The sequence below is a fragment of the Narcine bancroftii genome, chromosome 8, assembly GCF_036971445.1.
Source record: "Narcine bancroftii isolate sNarBan1 chromosome 8, sNarBan1.hap1, whole genome shotgun sequence".
In the NCBI taxonomy this organism is placed as follows: domain Eukaryota; kingdom Metazoa; phylum Chordata; class Chondrichthyes; order Torpediniformes; family Narcinidae; genus Narcine; species Narcine bancroftii.
In genome coordinates this window covers 100,956,865-100,975,981 of record NC_091476.1, presented here as the reverse complement: position 1 = coordinate 100,975,981, position 19,117 = coordinate 100,956,865, and the positions used below count along the sequence as shown (strand labels likewise).

The window sequence follows — 19,117 nt, the reverse complement described above, 5'->3', positions numbered from 1 at the left end:
CAACCAGTTTACCTATCTCGGCTGCACCATTTCATCAGATGCAAGGATCGACAATGAGATAGACAACAGACTCGCCAAGGCAAATAGCGCCTTTGGAAGACTACACAAAAGAGTCTGGAAAAACAACCAACTGAAAAACCTCACAAAGATAAGCGTATACAGAGCCGTTGTCATACCCACACTCCTGTTCGGCTCCGAATCATGGGTCCTCTACCGGCACCACCTACGGCTCCTAGAACACTTCCACCAGCGTTGTCTCCGCTCCATCCTCAACATCCATTGGAGCGCTTACACCCCTAACGTCGAAGTACTCGAGATGGCAGAGGTCGACAGCATCGAGTCCACGCTGCTGAAGATCCAGCTGCGCTGGATGGGTCACGTCCCCAGAATGGAGGACCATCGCCTTCCCAAGATCGTGTTATATGGCGAGCTCTCCACTGGCCACCGTGACAGAGGTGCACCAAAGAAAAGGTACAAGGACTGCCTAAAGAAATCTCTTGGTGCCTGCCACATTGACCACCGCCAGTGGGCTGATAACGCCTCAAACCGTGCATCTTGGCGCCTCACAGTTTGGCGGGCAGCAACCTCCTTTGAAGAAGACCGCAGAGCCCACCTCACTGACAAAAGGCAAAGGAGGAAAAACCCAACACCCAACCCCAACCAACCAATTTTCCCTTGCAACCGCTGCAATCGTGTCTGCCTGTCCCGCATCAGACTTGTCAGCCACAAACGAGCCTGCAACTGACGTGGACTTTTTACCCCCTCCATAAATCTTCGTCCGCGAAGCCAAGCCAAAGAAAGAAAGAAGAAGATTTAATAGAACCTTTGCGGGAGTTTAAATAAATAGTTGGCACGCCGTCACCATCACCCAACCCCAGATGTCCTTTGCCAGTCACTGGGAACTTCCGATCCTCCGGGGGCCCGCAACTACGGACGCCGGTTTGATAATGGAGTGACGCAGTTCGCCACAAGATTCGCATTTCAGTGATAGTAATTGATACACACAGGAAATATGATTCTTCTATTGCATTACACAGATTGTTTGTAACTTCAGATATTATTGTGATGTTCTTGCACACAAATGCATATTGAAGTATGACAATGAGAAAAGAAGGCAAAGTGCTTTCCCCGATAATAAGTCAATCACGAGAGTGAAATTGATGGTTATCCACAGTACAGTAGGAGATTATGTATTCACAAGGGATTATGAGAACTTCACTGCAAATACCAATTTTGATAGAAACCTTTAGAGGAGAAGTGGATAAGGAAAAACTATGCAAGAGGCAAGGAGGATGGATTTGTATTGGCACTACTGCAGGGCTGTAATATCTATCGTTAAGACTGGCAGGCTATCTTTTCAATTGAGAATTAAGTACAGAACCTCCAACTCTCAGATCCAATACTGAATCACCGAATGCAAAACTTGCTGATTTAAAAACCATAAGTTAAAATCAGGTACATCACAAAATATGGATATATTACAGAATCATGCGCAAGGAAATTTTAATATTTTGACCAGATTTAAAGAAGGAAAGTGTTTGTGTATGTACCTTATGAGCACAATGACATGGCTTTGTGATGCAACAAACAAGCCTTATATTTTATGAGCATTTTAAATGGCAAAAACAAAAGCCTCAGAAAAAAACTAAAATGAGGAAATTGTGTAGATGTTCAGATTATTAGATGGTGACTATACAGCTGCATGTTTGTGATCTGCTAGTTGTTTACTTTTACAACCTCTTCTGCAGTCATTTCACCACAAGTTCCTGCCATGGTCACTCAAATCTGGAAACGAACCAATAAATAGGATCCTTAGAAGTTCTCAGCCTGACCACCAGATGGCAGAACTTGCAGTAGAACGATACCACAAATGAAAAACAGTATACAATCCACCAAGAAACTCATCAAAGCTAAAGTGTCTTCTTTATTACACGCACTATGATCATTTTGTGCATAGGCATACCAGTTAAAAATTTATGGGCACCAAATTCGACTCAGCAATTCCTTAACTTGGCAATCAATCCCCTAATGCACTATTCCCTGATGAGCTCAATGATCCAACTCCCTCCCAACTTTAAATCTGATTTATATTTCACAGAAACATTTTTGCTGGTGAGAAAACTTAAGATTGGTTGGTTGATCAGCCCATCCTGTTGCTTACACCCAAATTGAAGACTGTAGATGCTGTAAACCTGAAACAAAAGCAGATAATTATGGAAAAACTCAGTTGGTCAGGTAAGCTCGGTGGAAAGAGAAACAGTCAACATTTCAGGTCTGCATTGCTTTGCTGGAATTTGTCAAGAGAGGGATATGCGTAGGTTTCAGTATGAGAGAAGGTAGGGGAGGGGTGGTTTGAACAGAGGGAATTCCGTTTCAACTCATCATCTTTCTCCACCACTCTCCCTCTTACTGAAGACCCCTCTCCCATTCTTGATGAAGTGTCATTGACCTGAAATGTTGACTTTTTCTCTTTCCATGGATGTTACCTGATCTATTGAGTTGTTCCAACATTTCAGCTTTTATTTAATATACAAACATACATATCTCAGCAAATGAACTATGAGGAGGAGTGGACCACCTGACCCAGCTCCACCTTTTAATGAGATAATTGCATCGACATGGAGTCTCCGTGTCAGTGCAATCATGAAGCAGGCTCGCCAGCAGTTATACTTTGTGAGGTGTCTGAGGAGATTCAGTATGTCACCGAAGACTTCTATGGATAGCATTCTGGCTGGTTGCATCACTGTCTGGTACAGAGATGCCATTGCTCAGGTCAAGAAAAAGCTCCAGAGGGTTGCTAACTCGGCCTGCGACATCACGGCCATCAAAATTCACTCCATTGAGGATATCTGAAAGAGGCAGTGTCTTAAGAAAACAGCCTCTATCCATCGGGGAAAAAAAGTACAGGAGCCTAAAGTTAAGCACACAGCAGCACAAGGAAGCTTCTTCCCCGCTGCCATCAGATTCCTGAGTGATCAATGAACCAAAGGCACTGCCTCATTTTTCATGCACTATTTTAATTTATTTTTGTGTTGGTTTATCTGAATGTTTGCACTACGATTCTGTCACAAAATAACAAATTTCATGACTTGTTCATGACAATAAATTCTGCTTCTGATCTGATTGTTGCCTCAACTCTACAATCCCAACGAGAAGTGCTAACTGTCCACCCACCTTGCTTATAACACACTTGAGTACTTCTGCTTTAAAAATATGCATATACTCTGCTTCCACTAGCCAATGACTTCTCGCCTTCTGATGGAAAGCACCTTGCCTGCCTAAACAAGGAAAGCCCTTAATTTTAAATAATGACCTCTAGTTTTAGATTATCCCACCAGAAGAAACATCCTTTCCAATCTACCCTGCCAAGAGCACACAAGATCTTAAATATTTCAATCAACTCACTGGATACAAAATCTAGCCTGTCCAACCTTTCCTTAAAAGAAAACTTGCACATTCCAGGTAGTGAGCATTAGCTTTGTCAATCCTCTCTGAAATGTTTCCAACGCACTAAGGATACTAAAATTACACATGGAACAACAGATTTCGCTATTGGCCTACATATTATGATTAGTGTAGTGGTTAGCGCAATGCTATTAGAGCGCCTGCAACCCAGGTTCGAATCTGGTGCTGTCTGTAAGGAGTTTGTACGTTCTTTCTGTGTCTATGTGGGTTTCCTCCAGGCACTCTGGTTTCCTCCCACAAAATGTACCGTGTCTGTAGGTTAATTGGAGTATTTGAATCGCATGTACTTGTGGGCTGAGGGCTTGTTACTGTGCTGTATGTTCAAAAGGGCCACCAAATTCAAACTGGTGACAACAAAAAGAGAAATTCTGTGCTCTGAAGCCGAGAAAATCTCACTGGCCACTTTTTTTCTCAGATCAATGACAAACAGACACCTATCTAAAAAATCTTGCCCATTGATAGTTACACATATTCAGTCTTCTTGCTAGAAATGCAATGGAGTGCTATTAAGCGCATTATAGTAAGTGACGGACCTCAAAACCTAAGATAATATTTGGGAAAAGGCAGCATTTTCCACATGGCTCCAAACTCTTGGCAGCAACTCTTGGGTTTGTCAAGTTGTCCGTAGAAGATGAATTTTACTATGTCTCCAGGTAGATCTTTTGTGATCCTGGATAATGAAGTCAGCAAGATATTTGATCCTTTCACGTGGCACCATAACTGGGCCAACTTCTTCCCTCACCATTGCCTGGTACAGATATTTTTAAGTAATGTCCAAACATGAATATTTTATATCCATGAGACCAGTTATAAAATCAGTAGAATCCCAACTGAGAACACTGGCTTGCTGAAGACCAGAACTACATCTGGACCTTAATGATTTGCAGGATTCCACAGACCACACAAAGCAATGAATTCACAAAGATTCACCAAACTTCAATTTTTCTCATACTTATATGAAGATTTTCTAAGAAAAACATAACTAAGCTGCTAAGGAATTAATATCCTTGTGGTATTTGTCATAATAAAATTAAATGGAAGTAATTGAAAGGCCACAAAGTGTTATTCACCTTTATCATGACTGCAAAATGCTGAGTGATAGGTTCATGTCAACTACTTTTAGTCTGGAGCTTTATAGGGTGACTGTAAGTGCTCGTCCAGGTAATTTCTGACATGTCTCTGTTGCGTCAAAAAGTGAGACACAGATCCCTCACTATTCCTCAAGTGAAAAATGTTTACTCACTTTTCTAATTATCTTAAATCCACATCTCATTGTAGTTAAGCACTCTACTAATGAACTAGGACCTGCCTTATATGGTAGCCTCTCGGCCTATGGTCAATTCCTTTATACTGCTTTACTATATTATCAGTCTTCCAATCCCTCAACACCACACTTATAGCAAAGAGATTTAGAAAAGAGTCTGGCATACAATATGTCACATCCTGTTACTTTATAGCTAGAGAGAGGAAAAGTCATAAAGGGGAGTAATAATTTATTTCTCAATGCAGAAGTGTGTTATGGAGTTTGTGTTTGGAGGCTCTGTATTGCATTCAATATTTAATGGTTTTATTACTTTAGCAGAAGGATATATAACCTTACTCACTCTTTCAGCTTTCCCTGTTACAACCCGAGAGCCATTGGTGCTGCTTTCTCCACCAAGGTGCCTAACAGCCAATCGAACACACCAAGGAGTACTGTTGTCTTGGCTTTCACCAGCCAACCACAGCTATCCGATCAACCATTATATCATGGAGTTCCGTGTGGGAGAGAGGTGGGAGATTTTAGATGAAGCAATACCAGGGACTGAAACAGAACTGCTGACCAAGGAGTTATCTCTGGTAAGGCATGAGCAATCAACAACTGAAACAATCTTCAAAGAATTCTCAGTGGATGCAAGACAGACCTACTATATTGGCATGAGGTTTAAATGATGCCAATTAGCATGATTTATTTGGGGTGGGTGGGGTTAGATTTAATTTGTTGAAACTGGATAAGGTTTTTAAATGTGATCAGCTGAACCAATAACATTGTAGAGCAGCTTCCCTTGCACCCAAAAATGGGTATTAAGTCAACTGTCCTGTAACCATACAATGCCTTTTGGAAGCACATGGTCAGTGTGTTCACCATCTGAGTGCTCTGCCTCGTCTCTAGTCCTGAAGATATCCTGAATGGGGAACCTGAATGACAATGGGCCACACATGGTGTCTGAAGAGCTTGGAGGAGTACTCCCATACCAGAGCACTGGAGCAAACCAGTAACCTCTCTTCAGCTGGTGTTGGGCAATTCATGGTCTGCCTAGCCCTCCCCTGACATGGAACTGATGCATCCTTTCAATGGAACCTGTTCACTCTATTATCCCATCAGATTGGTACATTTTTGATATAGGGACTGATCTTTCAGCGTGAAACCATTATTGAACCCAACCAATTTGAGTAGATGAATTTTGGGCAGGTGAACTGCTTCCTCTCTCCCTTAATGATCAAGGCATCAAAAGAGGTCCTTAGAAGGCTTTTGCTTTACAATCTGGACAATGCAATGAATTAACTATTTCAATGGGAACAAACCCACCTTAAATGAATAAAGTGAGAGTTTCATCTTTCTCATGAGCTGAAAACCTCTCTCTAAAGGCATAAAGAACACCTGGAAGGGGGCTAGAAGACTTTGGATCGGGCAGGGGTCATCCACATCAGGCAGAGCTTCTTCAATGAATCAAAATGATGGCAGAATGGGCAGAGGGCTGCAGGTGTGGCCTTTGCCTGAACACAACATGCAACCCTACTCCAAACATTAAAGTACAGGTCATTTCCTGTTGAAAATTGGCATACAAATTCTCAGAGGCAAAAAGGACATCCTTGTAGAAAGACATTTTAGGGCAAATGTGATCTCAATTTTAATATTTAAGAAGAATTTGGACAGGTACATAGATGGGAGAGTATGGAGGGCTATGGACTGGTTAGTGGGACTATGCAAAAAAAATGGTCAGCACAGACTTAAAGGGCTGAAGGGGTCTGTTTCTGTGCTGTAATGTTCAATGATTCTAGAATAGGAATCAGACTTTACAGAGATAATGGAATAAAATGTAGATGTTTTATTTTCTCCATCTGTCAGGACTCTTGGTATGAATTCCATGTAATGGCTGTCATGCAGGACCTGATCAGTGAGCCAAGTAATATCGTTGGGGTTTCTAGTTCAGGTAAGGGTAAGTTCAGATATGATCTCTATAATGAAGCCTCCACTCGATAAAGATTGAGAGAAGTCATTCAAATGCATAGGCCACTGTTGTTTGCTGTAACCACTTTTCTATGCTCTTAGACATCTTTTCACCCCCTGAGGTGCCAGAGGAAGGCCTGTCACGACCAGTTGTGGCTGGGATTGTCGCCACCATTTGTTTCCTGGCTGCAGCCATTTTATTCAGCACTCTGGCTGCTTGCTTTGTGAACAGGCAGCGGAAACGGAAAAATAAGAGAAAGAGGGGTAAGTCGGAGCAGCCTATCATTTCAGGGAGGGACACATATAGACTCAAAAGGCAAATGTCCAGAAATTGGATTGTACCCATTTTCCATAAACTGAAGTGTTCAAAGGTAGAAGTCACAAGTGATAAGTTACAAGGCAGCAAAAAAAAATTGATCAAATATCTAATCTAGCCAGCACTCTTAAAGATCTCTCATCCTAGTTGACACCTCCCTCCTTCCAATAACTCCTTGATCTCCCCAGAGCACGGTGAGTCAATCATGCTCTAAAGCCATTGTGACAAGTCTTAACCATTGATCAAGGAATTTGCAAACCCCAGTTTTCAGTTGTAGAAGCTTGGATCTGTACAAAGGGTTGCTTCTGCTTTGGAAAGATGAAAATCTCAGGATGATATTCAACATATAAAAGCAATATCCGGGGAGGCATGTTAAAGCATTTAGGTTTCAATACTCTCAGCTTGTTGAATGGTGTGTTATGACACTTGTCGCATTTATGATGTTTAACTCCAACAATGACTGTTCAGTAAATAATACACTGTGTGCATGTTGATGATGCCATCACATTTGCAAAGAGCCAGAGTGTCTCTCCACATGGTGCAGCAGTGTCTTAATTCTAACAATGCAAGCTAGGCTCTGACCTCTAGTGCACTCCATTCCCCCGTGGCCTCATGTGCCAGGTACTCTAATTCCTTCCACATTCCAAAGATTTGCTGATTGATTACTGTAAATTACCCTGATTCGTTAGATAGGATTTGGGTGGGGGGGAGTGGGTGGGGATCAGAAGGAGCCAGTAGGCACGTGAGAGAGAATAGCTTCAGAAAAGTAAATGGAGGAATGGTTTTATGTGATAGCTCTGAGAATTGGTGTAGATACAATGGGCTGAATGGCCTACTTCTATGTTTGAATAGAAATATTTTAAAAATGTGAGAGGGAAGTGACATCAGTATTAGGCGAATCATGCCAGGAAGCACCTCATCTGATTTCCTGATGGGCAGGACCATACCAGGAAACCAGAGCAAATACAGCAACATTGATGGTTGTGTGTTATTTATGCATAAAAAAATAGGTACAAATGGGGTTTCCCTCATCCATTTTATGGGATGACATTAGCCAACTCAGACTGAGACCTGTATTTGTAGGATTCAGTAATTTCCAGGTTGCTTTATTGGACAATAGCCAAAGGAATGGAGCATTGATTTGGAATCAATAGTTAACACAGCATTTGTGAGATTTAAGTTATTATAATTAAATAAAAATGGAATTAAAAGTTAGTTTTGATAATGGTAGTCATGGATTTTCAGAAAATACCACATGCTTCACAGGGAAATCTGATGAAATTTGGCCTCCGTGTGCTTTCAGGCCCAACAGTTTCTCTTAACTTCCTCCTCCCTTCAGGGATATTTCTGGACAACACTCAATGTCATCCTCGCCACCAATGTCCACATTCCAGGATTGAAAAAGGATTTCAGATTTATTGTCAGAGTACATACACGAAATCACAAATTAATGGCTTTATTTAATTCAGTTAAAATAAATAAAGCCACAGCCAGGTGCATTGCTGTTCTAGAAGGGAGAAATCCATGGGTTCATTCTCTCATTCTGTGGTCAGCCACCACTCTATTCATGATGTCCCTAAGTCAGGCAAGAGAGAAAATAAAGACTTCTCCCCAGGCCAACCCCTCGCTGCTCTTGGATCACATCAGCCATGTTCTGGAACAGTCATTCTCAACAGGTGCCATACAGCCCCTCTGGTACATTGTTTGACCTGCTAAGTTTCTCCAGTATTGTGTTTTTAAAGAAACCAACTAAACTTGACTGCTTCACTGGGATGTCTCCGATGTTTCCTCAGATGTCACCACTTTGATTCAATATGTTCCAAAAATACTCATGGTTTCTTCCTATTTATTGTTCAGTAGTTCTGGCTGATGTCATATAGTATACCAAATTGTCTTCTTTTATCACAGTTTTAAAAGTAAATGAAAATAAATAGCTTATTGTTGTTAATGAAAGGTATATGGTCGAGTGTGTATCTATCAGAAACAAACTGCTCTGCTTATCAATGAGAAATAAATAATAAGGCTGGACTCACAAATCAGTTTGCATGGGGATTAGCAAAAACACTATTACCGTGCCAGCAACATGGGTTCGAATCCGGCAATATCTGTAAGGAGTTTGCTTGTTCTGTTCATGATCAGGTGGTTTCCTTCAGATGTTCCAGTTTCTTCCCACCCTTCAAAAATGAAGGGGGTTTATCAGCTGATTGGTGTATTTGGGTGGCAGGGGCTTGTGGGCTGAAAGGGTCTGTTACTGTGTTGTATCTCCATATATATTTTTTTAAAAAACATCCATCAATTGCCTTGAGAGAACCACCAGATTTGCTCAAATTTGCCTGGATTCTTGGCAAGTGCTTTTGTTGATTTGCTGCTTCATTTATTTAATTTCCAAAAGTGTTGGCCCCATATTCTGCAGTCAACGAATCCCTAACTTTTCAGTAGTATTTTTCTGATTCCCCTGCCCTTGGGGAAATGGGGAAAGCATTTCCAGAAAGGAGAAGGGACGTCAAGAGAAGAGGATCAAATGTAGACGGCTTGAACCACAGCTCCAGTGACAAATACTTCCTTAGTTGTAATTAAATACTTTTTACTTAACAGCTTGTGAAAATGGCCCTTGATAGAATAGAATGTGTTATATTTATCAATGAACACCTGAAGAATTTTGAATCCAGGCTTCAGGAACACTATGAAGTGTAGTAGAAAGAGCTAAAGGAGCTCAAAATCTACTTAAACAAACCACCCTACCCCAACTGTGGAAGAATCTGCATTTCCCACATTGGCCTCAACAGTCCACCTCGGAATCCACAGAAATGGAGTGGAAACGAGTGATTGTCAAGCATGAGGGGCGAGATGAAGGAGGAGGAGGAGAAGAATTTAAGTAATAATAGTGTGAAATTTGAAATATCATGCTCAAACAATCTACTGTTTTACTTGAAAATTTCCTAATTGCCACTGTTAACTTAGGCTGCACATAGGAGACATTTTTTTAAAAATACTTTGTTTTAGATTTTTCATACATGTAGTATATAATCATTCATTTACATCCATCATATTAGTATAGATTAAATCTGACTACAAAAGAGAATCACACCCCTCCCTAACCCCAAACCAAGTCAGTCATTACTTACGCATTTTAGATTATATAATAACATAGTGAGAAAAATGAAAGGAAAAGAAAAACTGCTGGATTGTACCAGGATAGGCCATGGTACACCAAGTGTGTGTGTGTGTGTGTGTGTGAATATGTATTGTGCTTTTTTTCTCAAATTATAAGTAATTTTTTTTCCAACAGGACACATAGGGACATATTTAAGGCAGAGATTGATATCTTCTTGATCAGCCAGGGCATCAAAGATTGTGGGGAGAAGGCTGAGCAGTGGGGCAGAGTGGGAAAATGGATGAGCTCATGGTTAAATGGTGGAGCACATTTGATGGGTTGAATAGTCTAGTTCTGCTCTTATTTCTGATGGCGTTTTACATACTTTCAGAATTTTTGCACACAGTCTTCCAGCACTTAATCAAAAATCAGGACAAATGTATCAAAGTATGATGGGTGACTGAGTGTGCAAATAGAGAATAATTCCTGTTTTACATAACAACACATTCATTTAGCAAAGAATAGAGAAGTGATGTACTTTTCATTACATTTTTAATGTTAGTTCAGTCAAAGATTAAAAATCTGAACGGATGTCAGAAAATGTAAAAGGAACTAGCAACATTTTTGATGAACTAAATATTGAGAAGAATTGTTCATATTTTGCAAAACTTAGGCATCAAAAGCTCAAGATGGTCATATCAGTACAGCTCAATATTTTTGCTGGAAAAACTCAGCAGGTCACGCAACATCCTTTGGAGTAAAAGATAACTGTTTCAGGTCTGGATTCTATCTGCATACTTCCTCATTGATCTTAGTATTTTTGCACTTTGGTAACTTTGACATACAGTATTTCCAATATGCTTTTCATTCATTAATTTCTTCTTGGGATGCATTAACTATTCTTCTAGGGATGCATTTTAATGCTTGCTCATTGCTCTGAACCCACTCATTGAATCTTGAACCTTCCAGTTCCATAACAATAGTATTTTTGGAAATCCATAGTTTTCGTCTCGTGGTGAAGGAGGAAAAGTAATGCATATCCAGACCAAATCACCTCCACTTCTCCTTCATGATGGTTGTGCTTGAGAGGCTGAGAAATTACCTCAACTAGTATCTGACAAATTGCTGCATTGTTCCATGTAGCTTGTATAGACTTTAAATGATGAATGAGGTAGTTGCAGATTCCTGAGGCAAGGATGATGATCAGGGACCTTGGTCTGTCCTAGATGTCATTGACTTTCATGAGTGATGTTGCATCTGCACCTGAGCTTTCCATTATAAACCTGATGAGCTTTGTGGAGGCTTCAATGAATCAAGAAAAGAGCCATTCATTTTTCTCTGTTTTTAAATCAAGAGTGAAGTCCAACTGCTTCATTTAGCTTTTAGTCACGTTAATGGTGAGAGTTTGATTCTGGTCTGATGTTGATGTTGAAACAGTGGTGGAAGTATGTACTATCACTTCTGAACCCAAGCCTAAATGTGATCAGACTGGAATGGAATGCTTCAGGCTGCAAAATGGAACCACTAGAATCAGCATCAATCAGGACCACCCTCACATTATAATGGAAGGAAAGTTGATGGTGATTTGATGATTTTGCAACTTCTGCACTGAGATCTTGCCCTTAACACCTTATGTCAGCTTGATTTCAACATCTAGCAGATGGACCTCTTGGCTTCTTCCAAACTTCAAATTGTTAGGGAAAAGTGCTTTTCTACAAAATTGCACTGAATATGTTGATAACTGATTAAATTTATTGGAAAGAATTCTGTCTTTAAATGATATAGGCTCTAGATCAACCATTTTGGCTGGAGAGTTTCCAATCTGTTGTTTCAATGACCAATTAAAGGGTAAAGTGCTGTTTATTGTGTTGTATCTACAGCATTTGCCAAATGGAATATTGGATTCATTGACCCTCAAATACAACCTTTGGTAGAATCCTAAAGGATTAGTAAGAACAGAAGAGGTTTGCCACTCATTTTAAATTGCAAGCAAGGCATGTGCCTGCTATAAGCCTAAGATTTTTGATTGATGCTTGATGAACCAAAGGAATTTCATCCTTCCAGCATCCACCAGAGCAGTATTCCTTGATTTAGAAAGAGTTCATTTACATATCTATTTGCACTCTATTGAATAGTGTGCCACACTCCAGGCATAGAATGCCCAAATATGTCCAGCATTTCTCCTTCCACAAAATTTTGCTTAACAAAACTTTTTTCCAGGAAAACTTTGGCTGCAGATGGATGTGTGCACCTGCAGAAACTCTTCTTAAAAAAAATATGCCAAAAAAAAATGCCATAATCCTATCTCAGCGCTCATTTGAAAGCATCTGCTTTGCAATGCTACTCTTGTAAAGACTTTGTTCAGGTGACATATTCAACACATTATATGACACCAGCTCCACCGGCTGCAGAAATGCCCTAATTCTCTAGATGCTATCAAGATGAAGAATTTCAAGGAGAACCTCTTCAAAGAGTCTTTGATTGTCATTGTTTTGGACCATTTCCCCCCACCCCCCCCCCCTCTTCCTTCCCAACACAGATTTGTATGCTGCTATAAAGGACCATGTTAGTCTTCCGGATAAACAGTGGTACAGGCGAAGTGGAAGCGTGTAATCTCATAGCTGTATGAGGCACTGAAAGTATTAGTTCATTGGCACTGAGTAAATTCGCTTGCATTGCCAGCTATAACTAAGTTATATCCAATTTCACTGTTCAAAGATAGAATCTTTGCTTCCCATTTAGTTCAGCACCACTGCTTTCAACTGAGGTACTGATAAGTTTTCATCTTCCAGCATATCATGGGGTAAAATGAAAGATGCCAGGGTCTTTCAGGATGTGTGCTTATAATGGAAAACTGTTATGAACATCCCTTGACAGATTTATCTTCCAGACAATTAGTTGAATTATCAGAAACAAGGGCTGGCAGGGCATCTTAAATACTTACATGCAGCATTACACCAGTATTTTGTATGCATGATGGCTATCCTTATAAAAGTCAATTCTGCAGTGGAAGGAAATTTTAGAATCAAAGTATAATGTATGCACATTACTGTAATGCAGGTCTCTACAACCTCATTCTTTTATGTTTTGCTTCCTCTGTGCATGGTCGTTTTGCTCTGTGCTCCACCAGAATGAGTTGTTCTTGTCCCATGAAGCATGGTTCCCTCGCTCCAGATTTCTGGCAGCTGGCCAATTGATCTGGCTTTCCTCTCACTTCTGCATCTAATGGTATTACTCAATAACTCTCTGCCCTTTCCTTCCCAGCAGTATTTCAGTTTACAGCCTTCAGTGGCAGAGTTGTTGCTTTGACACTCCACGAAGTGACTTGCTGTGTGAGTGTTGCAGTTTCCGCAGGCCGAAAGTGATATTTCCAGGGCACACCAACAGCAGTTGAAAGATCTCACTATTTTAAGTGCCATTGAGTCATAGACATGGCATGAGGATGCAGAAGATTGTATGATAGAGACAAGAGTTGAACAATATCAGGATGGAAGGATTTAAAACCCTGAATATAAAAAGGGTGCACTCAAAGGTTCAGTGCATAATACGACTCACTGATATATCAGACTGTCTTTAGCTTTGCTGTTTTCTGAATCTTATTCAAGGTAATGCATGAAGTCATAGTTCTTCTGCAGACTTACTACTTAATGAAACTCCAATCAGGAAGGAAGCAGAAATGGCTCCTATTTTGCTGCAGGAAGTGGAAGGGATAGTTTTCACAATATATAGCAACGTGATACACCTGAAGAAAATTCTTTTGGCCCATGAGCAGTGACATCAAGACACATACCCCATGAATTTGGCTCTTCTCACCTTTTTTAGTTTGCTGCATTTCCAGAGTCTCCGAAAACAAAGCTACCCTGGATTAAAAGTAAGGACTTTGTTAAAAGGATGACAGGTAACCTCTTTAAAAGTTTTGCCCAGAGCAACCTACTTCCCGAGAATGGATTGGATGCATCTAAGATTTTAGCAGTTTACCTCCCATCTGCTGAAGGTCTCCAGTCCTTGAGAATTAACTGCCAGCACTTCCAAATCTCTTAGGGAGTTTTTGGAGAATATGCTCAATAGAGGCGTTATTCTGAACTTGCAATTAAAGCACTTGGTTAACATTACAAAGGTGCAGTCTACATGTGAAGGATCAATCAGCAAAGATTGCTGAAAATAAAATGAGTTGCACCTCAATTTATTTGAAACCTTAATTTCTTGTATCTATTTATTGAATATATATGATGTGAAAATTCCATGTGAATGAGATTGGCTTCATAATTCATGATATTGAAATTAAGTTACTTCTAGCTATTGCATTGCACTCAGTAAACTGAAGGATTCCAAGATAATTAAAACATTTTGTAAGCCATACTCCAACGTCATGAATTCTGCTTATTTCTTGCTACTGGCAAAATAATGTATTTGACCTGCCAGTACATCAGCAATTATGAATTGACTATTCTGTATTTGAATGCCAAAACAATGTTGAGAAGAAATCAAAGTATGTCTCTGTTTGATGATGTATGTATTCAATAAATTAAGAAATGTTTGACCACTGAAATGGAACTCTTCCATTTTGACAAATTATCACTCATCCAGTTATTTTTTATTGATATCAACCTATTTATATTCAATGACAGTCATATTGAGGGAATCTGTGGTGAGGTAACAACATTAATAACTTACAGACAGATGAGTTGCAAATCCTTCCATAATGTGTTTTATCACCAGTGAGAGAGTCAGTCCCAGTGAAAGATTTTCATCTTCTGATTCTATGCAGTCTGTCCATATTAAAATGCTCTTTTGATGCCAATATAGGTGCTGTTTTTCCCTGTGGTCTATTCCTCTGAGGAATGGGGTCACCCAAAACATTTTTTTTCATATATAAATACTGCTGCTATCTGACCAATGCAGGCTAAGCTCTGTTCTCTGAGCCACACGTATTTACATTTCCAATTGCTGGGGAACGTAACAAGCGAGGTCTTGTGCCATAGATAGGCATTGACATGATAACCAATGCTAGCATAACTTTATTTTTGGATGGAACCTCGTATATAATACACATCTAAAATATTATGACACAAGAGCATCTCATCTCATCCCAATGGAAATGAAACTCTGCAGAGCAATGAACTGCCGAGATCACTCACTCTCAAGATCTACTCCCTTGTATTGTACCATGTGAGCTTGCTTTATTATGATAACATTCTGTGGCCATACTGTTGTTTGAAAAGTATTTCAAATATTTAATGGTTTGATTTCCTTCCAGCTGTTTAATGCACATGCTTGTTCTTCTCCAGATCCTCCTCTCTCAATAACACACTGCCGAAAGAGTGTAGAATCCCCGTAAGTAACCAGCCCCTTTTATCATTTTGTCCATGTTCGTTTGTCTGTGATAAATCAATGTGATTGATTTAAATCATTCCCTCAGAGATGATGGGCAAACTTCAGTGTAAGATCAATGTTAGACTAACACTAGACTTTGTTTTACAATCAATAAAAAAAGAACAAAAATAAATGGTTGTTCTATAATGTGCTGCTTGCAAGTGAGCTGAAGTCTGGCAACTTTAGTTGCATAGATCCTATTAAATAAGAACCTAAATCTATATGTAATTTACAGTTTTCCTACAGGATGCTGGAGGATTTCTTCTTAAATCATTAATCTGTGATAATTATGTTTCATAAACAAAGTTTGGTATGAACTATACACAGCACATTAATTCACCGCCAAATGGCTCTGGTATCCATTGCTGTAAAACACACATCAGTTGGCAGTATTAATCAACTAACTGTATAAACTCCCTTATTATTACTTTAAATTGCATTCTATTCATAATATTGATGCATAACTGATAAAATGTTCCCTGAATGAGGGCGATCTCCATGAAATGTATTCTCACTGCCACCACTTCATTAAATTAATATCCAGAAGAACTTGTTATTGATGAATAATGGCAGCAAAAGCAATAAAATAATGCTTTGCTTCACTGGACAATAGCAAAATTGTAAACATGAAAGTATGCAGGGTTACTGTTACCTCTGATTTTGGTCTCTCAGATCTTCCTCAGGAAAGGTGAGTCCCGAAAGCGTGAGAACACTCCGAGCTCCATCAGACTCCTCGGAAGATGCCCAAGCCATTCATGCCAAGATGATGAGTCCTGGCAGGGAAAGGGAAATGTCCCTGTACAAAAAGACGAAGCGAGCAATAACCAGCAAGAAGTACAGTGTCTCCAAGCATGAGGCTGAGGCTGATGTGACCACCCCTATCGAACTCATCAGCAGAGGCCCCGACGGACGTTTCATCATGGATCCTGCAGAGATGGAGACATCATTGAAGACGAGGAGGATTGAGGGCTTTCCTTTTGCAGAAGAGACAGAAACTTATCCTGAATTCCGGCAGTCCGATGAGGAAAACAACGAAACACTGACTCCTACTGCCATTATGGGCTTGAAGCCGCAGCTTTCACCTCTTTCATCGAGTCAAGAGTCATACCTACAGCCACCAGCATACAGCTCATCGTTCCAGAAAGCAGACGAAAGCATGGGAGGCTTAGATGCCAGACTACAAGCCACCGGCCAGACAAGGCGACCTGCTAAAGGTTACTCTCAAAGCCAGTTTTATGGCTACCTCAGCCATAGCTCAGCAGACCAAGAAGGTCAGCCATTTTACATGCCAGATATCAGTCCTCTCAGTTCAGTGATGTCTTCACCTCTATTACTTGCTGAAGGACCCTTTGGTCATCCCACTCTACCCGCAGATCACGGAGATCCCCATGGACAGCACTTGATCACGTCCACTAGCACCCTGCGTTTGACCCATACTCCAACCACAATGCGGTCTCCTGAACCATGGAGAAGGAAGAAATTGTCTATAAGCAGCATTGAAAGCTCTCCAGTTCTGTTCTCGCACCATCAAGATACACCTGAGAGTACACTGCCAAAGGCTGGTCTTCCAAGGGGTGGCCCCCCATCCTCACTCCAGGGATCAGCACCCTACCCCAGTGTGCTGCAACTGGAGGCACCAAAGAGTCAGACTGGCAAAGCTCCCAGCAAAACTAAAGGATATGCCGCTCTCTCTCAAAAACATCCACATCAACCTATGCAACAGACCAGCCACGGGCAGCTAAAGTATACCAGCCATGGTATAAGTGCACCCACATTGCCTTACACTGAATCAGCCAGCCAGGCTGGTCCCAGTGGCACAAGCACATTCAGTCTGGACACCAGGTGGTACGAACCACGACCCAGACCCAGACCTAGCCCCAGGCAAGGCAGAAGGACTGAGGCCAGTTTACACCAGGTGGTTCTACAGCCTTCCCGGCTCTCCCCTTTGAGCCAGAGTCCTCTGAGTTCCCGACACGCCTCCCCAGAGATCGCATCCCGTCCACGGCCTCGACCTAGTGTTATGCAGCCCTCCCGTGGCATCTTTCCTGCAGGTATCTCTGTGGAGATGTCTGAAATTACCCTTCAGCCTCCTGCTGTTGTTAGCTTATCCAGAAGGTCCTCTCCGTCCTCCTCACCAGCACAAAGCAGCACTGCTGGCCAGGGCAGCAGACGAGGAAGCCCCAGTTATAGACCTCACCTGGCACTGACACCTTCGACAGGCAGCTACACAGGATCCCTTTCCCCTGCAACAGGGTGCAGCGGGCTTTATAGTCAGATCCCTTCCCAAAGGAGGAGAAGTGAAGACATTCCTCCTTTTGAACACCCACCTTCACACTTATCTACTTCAGGGTAGGTATTTGAAAAAAGAATGTTGAACCAGATTGGTTGGAAAGCAAGTTTGATTTCTTCCTTATGATTTATTGTGGAATTCCTGTGTCCCCGGATAACTGCCTTTATGTGTGCATGACCCTTGACAGTACAACAGAGTTGTTGAGCTGGGGAGGGGAGAGACAGCTAAAATTAGACTAATGGTGTCACAACTTAATAAGATTTTAAATATGGATAAAGATCTAATGCAACTGTAATTCATCAGAATATTATTTGTTGTCAAACTCATGGGCAAAGGTCACAAGTAATATCTGTCAGGACTTCAATGTTTAGTGAAGGAAATGATTGTATAAATAACATCACTGACAACTGAAACAATGCCCAGTGTTTACATCATTAGTATCTTAGATTTTTGGAGTCACTGGCTAAATAATGGAGTTTGCCACTGCCCTCATAAATACCTGGACATGTATACCTAGGAATCTCTGTGACGTGAATTTCACTTTTGCTGGCATCAGTTGGTGTTAGACACCACCTCCGGGAACTGTCTGGTGTCCAACTATAGTGATGTCATTGCTGAACAGCCAATCACATAGCAAAATGGAAAGTAGGAAAACCACATGCCAAGATATTCAACCCTGGTCAGTTGCCCCCAAATGCATTGTATAGTCTCACTCAAAATTCATTCAGTTGAGTTTCAGAATCAGAGTGTACCTCATTACCACTGCAACATTCACAATACAAATTGGGGATGAGTTTCTCAGCAACAACATTTGGTTAACTTTTGAACCTCCCATTCAACATTCCAAACTTTATTTCACACTCTATAAATGTTTAAGGTAGAAGTTAAATACATCATGGACTTTTAAAGCTCTTTTATAACCATATAACCATTTACGGAGTGGAAACAGGCCATGTTGGCTTTTCGAGTCCGCACTGGTTCACTAGAACAACTGCACTAGCTCTCATGTAATTTCCCAGAAACAATAACAAAACGACCATTAGTATCTGAAACCACACTGTGCATAGTAATGGGAATATTTTGATTAATAAGGATAATTTTAAATATTTTTACCTGAGGAACTCATGAAACATGCAAAATATTTTTTTTTAGGTTGTTGACCAGCAATTCTGGCTTGGTACAGAATTAAAACTCAATTACATCTTATACAATAAGATGGAGCATTTTCAGCATTTTTCATTTTGGGAATAGTTAGTAAATGCCGTAAAACAATGCAGGATGAAGAGTAGCAAGGAATTTCAGTTTCAGAATAAAGTTGTTTAGGATTTCTCCAGAAGGCTCTGTTGGATTTTCCATATTGAAATATTT

At 40.7% G+C, this 19,117-nt stretch overlaps 1 protein-coding gene across 1 annotated transcript in view; it reads left to right on the top strand.

Moving 5' to 3' along the window:
• igsf9bb (immunoglobulin superfamily, member 9Bb) overlaps positions 1 to 18,079 on the top strand; it is a 390,832-nt gene extending 372,753 nt beyond the window's left edge. Inside the window, exons 14-18 of the mRNA XM_069896285.1 lie at positions 5,078 to 5,304; positions 6,575 to 6,659; positions 6,779 to 6,940; positions 15,375 to 15,420; positions 16,132 to 18,079. Coding sequence (XP_069752386.1) covers positions 5,078 to 5,304; positions 6,575 to 6,659; positions 6,779 to 6,940; positions 15,375 to 15,420; positions 16,132 to 17,812 — 2,201 coding nt within the window. The 3' untranslated portion in view covers positions 17,813 to 18,079. The remainder of the gene's footprint in view (positions 1 to 5,077; positions 5,305 to 6,574; positions 6,660 to 6,778; positions 6,941 to 15,374; positions 15,421 to 16,131) is intronic.
• The last annotated feature ends 1,038 nt before the right edge of the window (positions 18,080 to 19,117 follow it).